An 8,472-nucleotide genomic window follows, 5' to 3' on the forward strand; every position below is an offset into this window, starting at 1 on the left:
TTTACGAGCATTAAAGGATATTTTTGATTGACATTGGAAGTATTCTTACATTATTTCTATACATTTGCTCCAAGTCATTGAAACAGTTTAAGTTGCAGCAGCCTAAGCAACAAACATGGTTCTGAGACGCCATTCTCATCTAACATATGAGATATTTTGTCCAAAAATACCAGCACTCGGTTTGCACTGCCTCTTTTAAATGAAGCTCCCACCTGTTCTGTGTACCTAAGCATTGTTTCCCAGCCAGCTGAACAGATTTCAGAAAAACTGTGAATATTGTACATATTCCCACCATTGTATATGTTCCTAGCGGATTGCATCCTGAGTCAAATGGGCCTGAATGGTCGAGTGGGTGGGGTGTCTGTGGGACGGGGTGGTGCTGGCATCTTATTTCCCTTCACACGTTACGGAGGTCTGGATCACATTTAAAACACATGTTACTACTCTTCGTCTGTGTGCGGTTTGGCAACTCCAGAAGAAAGGACACTGTTAGGGGATTTAACAGGCAGGGGACTTGATCACTTGACAGACGGACATTAAAAAAGGAAAACGGGCAACACAACCAAATAAAAAGGCGCACTTTAAGGCAGCAGGAACCAGCAACAGTGGAAGAAACATAAGGTCAGACCAGTCAGACGTACGAGCCTCACATAGGTTTTTGACAGAATTCACCCAGATCTTAGAGGAAGTATCTGTGTGGCTGCTTTTTTGAGGCACTTTTTACATGGACAAACCCTAGTAGGATCAGGATTAATGAAGACTGTCAGTGGGGACGTAAAGGTCGAGATATCGTAACTACTGAAATTAGAAATTTAGGGAAGCCAGAAGTTTGAACACAGAGGTTCAAATCAAATCCAGCTCAAGGCCTTGAAACGTCTCACGGGCCTTAAATCTATTTGGACAAAAGAGAGATAAGAAGTGTTCAAAAGAAATTTGACTTTCATGCTTTTTTTTTTTTCCTTTTCCCTGAGGTCACATCCAACTTTTAGCAACCTCATTAATTAACAGGACACCTTAGGTTCTGCATCAAAGCTTCAGCAGTGAAGGGTTTTAAAGCCTCTTGTCCATTTGGCGTCTGGGTAGCTGTGACAGGTTACGTCTGGCTCTCAAACACGCTCCGCTGTGCAGCTGGAAGGTCGAGAGTTTGTGTTGCACATACCTGCAACTGAGAGGACTGACAGTGTGTGTGGTCCGAGGGACTCAGCTGGTCTGGGAAACTGAGGCAGAAAGGCGGCCAAGTGCCTTTTGCCAGTAAAAAAAAACAAAAAACAAAAAGAGAGAGGAAAAGTTCATCTTGCTTCTCAAAGACAGCGAGCGGAGTCGGGGGATGATGATGAAGATGAGACAGACGCTGTGCAGGATCTCTTGCTTGGTGACTCTGGTGGTGGAGCTCAGCTGGATAAACGTGGGCCACAGCATGCACAGGGAGGGAGGAAGCCGGGTAAGTGTGGCGTGAAGCTTTACATCTTGTGTGTGTGCATATAAGGAAGCCTCTTGAAATTCATTGCCTTTTGAAGCTCAACTATGAGGACATATTTTGTTTCTTTTGGCACTGAGGTTAGCTTTGATTTGTTTAATTAAACCGCTGCACTTTGTGTAACCTATTTTGTTCTTTTTGCTCATTTTCTTAATGCCATTGCACGTGTGCTCACAGTCCTGTAATCATGTGTGCACTTGCATGTGTAAAACAGGGAAATTCATGCCAATGCAGTCAAACCAAACCTGTTTCTTTAGCTGTCATTCATCTTCATTATTTTTCTGTCTCCACTTAAACTCCCAGCATCTATACCTCGTCCCTCTCTCAGACAGCCTCCCTCTGTTTCTCATTAGAGGGTCTATCTGGCAGAAATTGCAGAAGGGAAACCTCCCTATTTTCTGTTTGTTGTTTCTCTGGTTTAAGTGAAAGCAGCAGCAAACCTGCCCCACCCTCACATGACAGGGGCTTAGATGGTTACAGTTGTCCAGAGGAAACAAAAGCTAACTTCACGACCGTCTTTTCTGTCGTGCCTCCACCCCTGTCGTAGACCTACCATCTGGCATCGGGCTTCGGCTTTCCCGCCTCAAAAATGAGACAGGGAAGTTCTAAATTTTTAGCTCCACTCCCCTCCTGTCTCCTCCTCACATCCCTGGCTCTTTAAAGTCCATTAACATTTAAACGATTTAAAACAACAACAAAACAATTAAAATATTTCACACGGAACATCTTTTTGGAAGAAAAAAGGAGAAAACATAAACTGAAGTGACCTATTGGACTGCATTTCATAACACGTCTTATACAATCCCTGCAGATCTGATTCATTCTGCTTCCATTTTGTTCTGCTTTAAGCCACCATGAGAATGTTGCCCCACTGTGGTAGCATGACATGCGATTTTATGGTTTTCTCCCAGCCCTGATTCACAGCTCCTCTGCTCTGTGTGGAGAGGTGCCAAGGACAATCTGATACCTCAACTTTAAACTGTGTGTTAATGTGCATGTGCACATGCTGCAGAGTGCAAGAGATTTGAGAAGATGACACTGCTGCTTCACCTCAAATGTGCATGCTGGTGGCTAAACTGGCTGAAGCCCTTATTTTTATAGGAAGCTGCCATGAATTGTAATGTGTAAAAACGGCATGTGCTCTAGAAGCAAGGCCATGAGGCTTCAGTACGAGTAGCTTCCACAAGCAGAATGGTGTAAAGGCACACTGAGGACGACATACAAATTTGCTCCTGCAGCTGTTGATAATCTCACGCTGGCTAATGAGTGTGACATCAGGCCAAGTGCTCGGATTCACTCCTCACAGCAGCAGACGTAATTCAGATTCAGCCTCAGTGTAAGACACGTGTTCAGCAGAAGAAGATGCATGATGTACAGCTGTTATATAATGCAGCCATAAATGCATTTACCTTTACCCAATCCAGAAATTTAAATCATATTTGATTGTTTTTGTGAGACTGTGAACCTGCGGTCACTGTAGCAGCTCTGTGAGGCTGAATTCTACGACACTCAGTGACAATACTAAGTCAAAATGATTAGATTTTTTCTAAAGCGTGCATCATATTTACTTTCCGCTATGTAAATGTTGAATGTGTAAAATTGATTCAATATTGCGCTGCAAAAATTCTCAAGAAAGCATACTCTGTTTTCATTTTTGGTTTGGTTGGGTTCCAATTTCCTATATGGTTTTTCATTTGAAAAACATAAAACAGATGTCACTTGACTGATTTGTTGTTTAATTTTAAGCTAGAAATAAAATTGCAAGGTCTATTTGTTTGTTTCCAAACTCAAAATGAAAAAAAAAAAATCCATTAAATAAAAACTACTCCAATTCAGGTTATTACAAACATTCATCTGTCCCAACTGAGAAATGTGAAAAAATAAATACATTCTCAAACGTTTAGTTTAAAAACAAATAGACAATGCAATTTCATTTTTGGCATAAAATTACAAAGCAAAAAATGCAATGTGATTTGTGTTTTTGGTTTTTGTTTAAGGATTAGTATCCAGCAATACTCACAACATTATGCATATTTTTCAAAAGGTCTTCAGTAATCTTTTCCAATTTCACCAAATGAGAAGTTGTATTTGACATCAAAGGCTGTAACTGCATTCATAAATTGGTTTCAATAGAATCATTACAGTGCCCCAAATTAAGGAAAATGATGCAACATTTCAAAATACAGAGACCGTAAATAGAATGAGATCACCACTTTTTGTATTTATATAATGTGAGACTGTCTGTGACCCCAGCAGGTCATGAAGCAGTGGGAAAGGAAGGTGCGATCGTCCTCCAGCCTGGACGAGCTGCTGAGACTCGCTGACTTTCCTGACTGGAAGTTGTGGAAATGTCGCCTGAGGCTGCAGCAGCCTGAGACCCAGACAGAGACCCTCTCCTCTCCACCCTCAGTGGGCTCCCACCGCTCAACCCGCTATGCTGCCGAGTCCTACAGCCTGGAGATACTTAAAGGTTGGATGAAGTACACAGTACAAGTGAAGTGTGAGTGTGTGTGTTTGATGTGCTAGTGAACACCGTGGGTTTTTTTCTTCTTCTATTCAGCCATAGATGAGGAGTGGCAGCGGACTCAGTGCATGCCCAGGGAGACGTGCGTCGATGTGGCCAAGGAGCTGGGCACCGACCCCTCCATGTTCTTCAAGCCACCCTGTGTGTCGGTCCACAGGTTTGTTTGACAAGAAACCAGATCCAGAACTTTGACACTTGAACAAGCTCAAAGCAAATTACTGCAACTTCTCTAATACTCAGAAATACTACATCAGTTACCATGATGATGATTTTTCAGTGTTGTTTTATTGACACATTGTGGGGGACACATTAAGCAGAGGTTCTGGGGGTCCTGTTCAAGCAAATAGATTTGAAAAACAACAACAACAACAAAAAACCACTTAATTTTTCTGTATTCTGTTGATTTTTTTATGCACCACTTTGGGCATTTTCTGACACCAGTTTTTGGTGGAAATGTTTTTTTATTTATGTTCTTATAATTACTTTTGTTGGGTTCTGCATGTAATTTTTTGAAGTTTACGTGAAACTGAATTTGAGCTGAAGTGAATTAAAAGAAAACACAAACTTCAGACACTGGGTGACAATTCAAAATATAATCAAATAAAATACAGTTAAGCTCTCAGGTATTCTGTATTTTTTTCAAATTATTAAGTGTCCTGTACTTGAGATCCACTAATCTTTCATATCATCCCTTCCGAGTCGACACACGCGAAGGCACAATTTACCTCTTCTGTCCTCTTTTGTGTCTTTTATGTTTTGGGGCAGTCACTTCTTAAAATGTGCGTGTGGCACCATCTCATGTCATGCTGATTAATTAAAAACCCCGGTGGAGATCATGTGTGTTTCATCTGCTAAAGTTTCTGCACCTTCAGAATATCTCTGATTTGACAGGAATCATGCACATCTCAGCTATATTACTGAAACTGACTGGAAATGAGAATACAACACAGTTTGGCCACAGCAGATTACAACATTGATCAGATGTTGGTCACAAAAGATTCAGTAGCTGTACGGACTCCTTATTCATATTTTGTAAGTAAAACAAAAGACCCTATGCTGCAAAAAGGCCCATCCTGTCAGAGGCATTGTTTTGTCTATAAGTAACGTTACACATATTTTCATTCGTGTAAATTTACAGCTCTGATCCGTGACAAAGTATGATCACACCTTAAAACAGGAAAATCATCAACAACAACTTGCTGTATGTATCTGTGAGTGGAAGGTTTATGTATTTAGGTTTGTTTTCATGCAGCTCACTTTACCCAGATGTGCATTTCTTTTCCTACTGACAGGTGCAGTGGCTGCTGCAACCAGGAGGGCGTCACCTGCAGGAACACCACAACTGTATATGTCAATAAAACCGTGAGTGAACACATCTCTGATGATAAATTGAAAAATCCTTCATCATTTAGCTTTTTACTTGGGGTTTGAGGTTTTTAGCAGGAACACTAGTTCTCACCTGGCAAACAGTGACTTCTACGTATGTGATTCTGTTTTTTAGGTCCTCAGTGTGATTCCATTCAAGTTTGTACCAGAACCTGTGCTGATAAAAGTCGCAAACCACACGGAGTGCAAGTGCATGGAGCCCGCAATAATACGACGTAATGCTCAACCTCACAGGAGCAGCGGGTGAGTCCAAAGCCTTAGTCGGTCTTATTTCTCAGCTGAATTTGATGCGACCTTTTCATTGCTCTGCTTTAATCCATTTGGTTGGTTGGCAGCTGCTCTCTGATGGGCCAGCTGTCGGAGGTCGAGGACTCCAGGAGACTTTGTGCCAGTGGGTGGATTTGGGATTGTTCAAGTGACAGATGCATACCTTACCCTTCGAGTTTTCCAGGTGTGTGTGTGTGTGTGTGTGTGTGTATATATACCTTTCATCAAGTGACATTATCAGGCTCACATTTGTGGTTTTGAGTAGCTGTTGAAAGGATTTTCAGAAGATTTGGTAAATTCTGCTATACAACATACAGATTCAACTCACCAGATGGGAACACATTTCATGCATTGCTTTGTCTTGCATAGAGCTCCCACTCAGTTCATGGATGCCGGACTGTGAGATCGATGTGGAGCGCTGTGACTGCCTTCCTCGACCTGAACCAACTCTCCAGCAAAGACAGATCCATCGCTGTCAACTCAACTCCTCCATCTGCGCCCACAAACATCAGCATTTTGACCAAGCCTCGTGCACGTAGGAACTCGTATATCTGTTGTTTGGCTAATGACATCGTTCTCACCTCTGAGACTGTCAGCTATGTCCAAATTCACGCATTTTTTTTAACGTTTCTTTCGTCCACAGGTGCAGGTGGCCCAAGTAGAAGTCCGCTGGGGGAGTAAACTACGACAACCTGCTCGCCAAGGATGTTTGGAGGCAGAGAAAAAAGGCTCATAATTTATTTACAGTCCTATTTATGCTGATCACTTTAACTAATTATGATGATATTAACTCACACGACCATGTTAATTGATTTTTTTTAACATGCTTACTTATGTCTCAATCAATGTGTCAAGTTCATGATTTGTACATTTGTTCTTTGTGCACTGAATTTGTAGTTTATATTAAAAGATTATTTTTATAATTTGAACTTGCAACGAATGTATGGATTATTGGTTCACCTCTGATGGTTGTTTCACTGTTTGTCAATTTCCATGCACTAATTTCCTTTGTTATTAAAATAACTGACCACAGAACTGCACCTACATACTGAGCTTGTCTTTAGAGGGTCCAAAACTATAAAAAACTAAAGGAAACAAATGTTCATTACTTGCTGCATCCTTAATCAACCAGAGTTACGGAAATCTGTCATGGAAACTTAAGGTACAAAGTCAATAATAACCGTTAAGTCTTGTTACCTTAGAAAAAGAAAAACTTTTTGGAACTCAATTATTTAGATTCTTGGATTTTGTCTTCATACGGTGTCTATAAAAATGATTCACTAACCTCTGGATGTGTTTAAATGTCAAAAGGAATTTGATAAAGGGTTTTTTCTTTTTGTGATTGATCCAAGGAAGGAAAAAAAAAAGCCTTTAGTGTCTCAGGCATAAAAACAACTATATTTATGTCCCTGAGATGTTGCTGAGTCGGTGTCTAGATCTCAGTTCAACTAAAAGTATGTGGCTCGACTTGAAAAGATTGCGAATTCTTGATTTCTGTGCAGCCTGTGATCAGGTTTGCTAAGAATGGAGGAAGATGAATTCTTCTCATGTGCTGTTAGAAACCTGTCCACACACACACACACACACAAAGCTATAACTGTAAGAACATAAAACATACTTTTTATAGGTCCTATATAAGCAGCAGTTTTATAGGCATGAGATCTGCTGCAGTCCATTTAGCGCCTGAGAGTTTTTTTTCCCCGTCAAATTCTGGCAGGGAAGCTAAGAATCAACATTTCCATATATTTTGTATTTGATATATGTTTACGTTTTTGAGCATCAAGGTGAAACTCCGTCTGTCTTCCCTCATAATGTTTAAATACATCCAAACGGAAACAACACAGCTTTTCTGAAGACAGAGTGGGTTGTAAATGCAGCTTCCCATAAAGCATGTCTGTCATTTGTAAATGTGCTTACTTTACTGTTGCTACCAGATGAATGTATTGATTTCTACTCTGGTGTGTCCACTTTAAGTGCTGCTAATGTATACAGTTCAAACAAGAAAGCAGCTCGTATCTGTCCTCCCTCCTTTTGCAGCATCAGAATTGATTTTGCCCTGATTATAAAAAGGTACACAGTGTTTGAACGTCATCATGTCTCCAGGCTGTAATGGATTCATTCGCGAATGTGCCCGTGGTTGTTTTGCTCTACTCGTCGCATTAAACTTGTGGAGGTGCTCCTGCCTCTCTGTCACAACAATCCCACCCTGTCTTGAATTTAGACGTGTCAGCAGCTGACAGATTTGAAGTTACACAGAGTTTTGTCTCCATCTTGCTGCAGTGTTTGTGTACTCCTGTTTTCCCCCTGTTCCTCAGTTAGGGTCTGTGTAACATATCGTTTTTTGCACCGTTCAAAGAAAATCAAATCCCTGAGTTTATAACTTCCCCATTCAGTGCATTAAATTTACGTTTGTTTGACATACGGTTACATTTATTCCTGAAGAAAGGAAAAAGTGAGCAGAGACAAACATTGAAAATATGTGGTCAATATGAGACTTAATTAATATTTTCATACATCTGTTAAATTAATGCAAGCAATGATTTATTTATTTCCTATATGTTAAAAAATTTACCACTGAGCATCGACTTAGGCTACAATTATATTCGAACACAGTTTCTCTTTTGCACTTGGCCTTACAAATAGCTGACTCTCTCCTGACCTTCGACTAACTTGCTGAAGAACTGGAGAAATATTTATTCTATAATATTTGAAACATAGCTTTTTCTCTGTATGTTAGCCTTTTGTCTACGCACAAATACAGTTTTAAATAGAGCTTTTGGAAAACTTTGCTTGCTATGTTGATGTGTAGACAGAGAGA

General features: G+C 40.5%; 1 protein-coding gene across 2 annotated transcripts; it reads left to right on the forward strand.

Annotated features, from left to right (window-relative positions):
• Positions 1 to 651: 651 nt before the first annotated feature.
• On the forward strand, positions 652 to 6,689 carry vegfd (vascular endothelial growth factor D). 2 transcript variants are annotated; one of them, XM_008292541.1, is made up of 8 exons: positions 652 to 1,441; positions 3,731 to 3,947; positions 4,038 to 4,158; positions 5,294 to 5,363; positions 5,503 to 5,630; positions 5,723 to 5,838; positions 6,024 to 6,189; positions 6,298 to 6,689. In XM_008292541.1, exons 1-8 carry the CDS (start codon positions 1,328 to 1,330, stop codon positions 6,314 to 6,316), a joined length of 951 nt encoding a protein of 316 aa, XP_008290763.1. In that variant the 5' UTR covers positions 652 to 1,327; the 3' UTR covers positions 6,317 to 6,689. The 2 variants fall into 2 exon arrangements, with proteins under 2 accessions (XP_008290763.1, XP_008290764.1); XM_008292542.1 differs by having other exon boundaries at positions 3,734 to 3,947.
• The last annotated feature ends 1,783 nt before the right edge of the window (positions 6,690 to 8,472 follow it).

Source organism: Stegastes partitus, unplaced genomic scaffold (genome assembly GCF_000690725.1).
Source record: "Stegastes partitus isolate 25-593 unplaced genomic scaffold, Stegastes_partitus-1.0.2 Scaffold817, whole genome shotgun sequence".
In the NCBI taxonomy this organism is placed as follows: Eukaryota; Metazoa; Chordata; class Actinopteri; family Pomacentridae; genus Stegastes; species Stegastes partitus.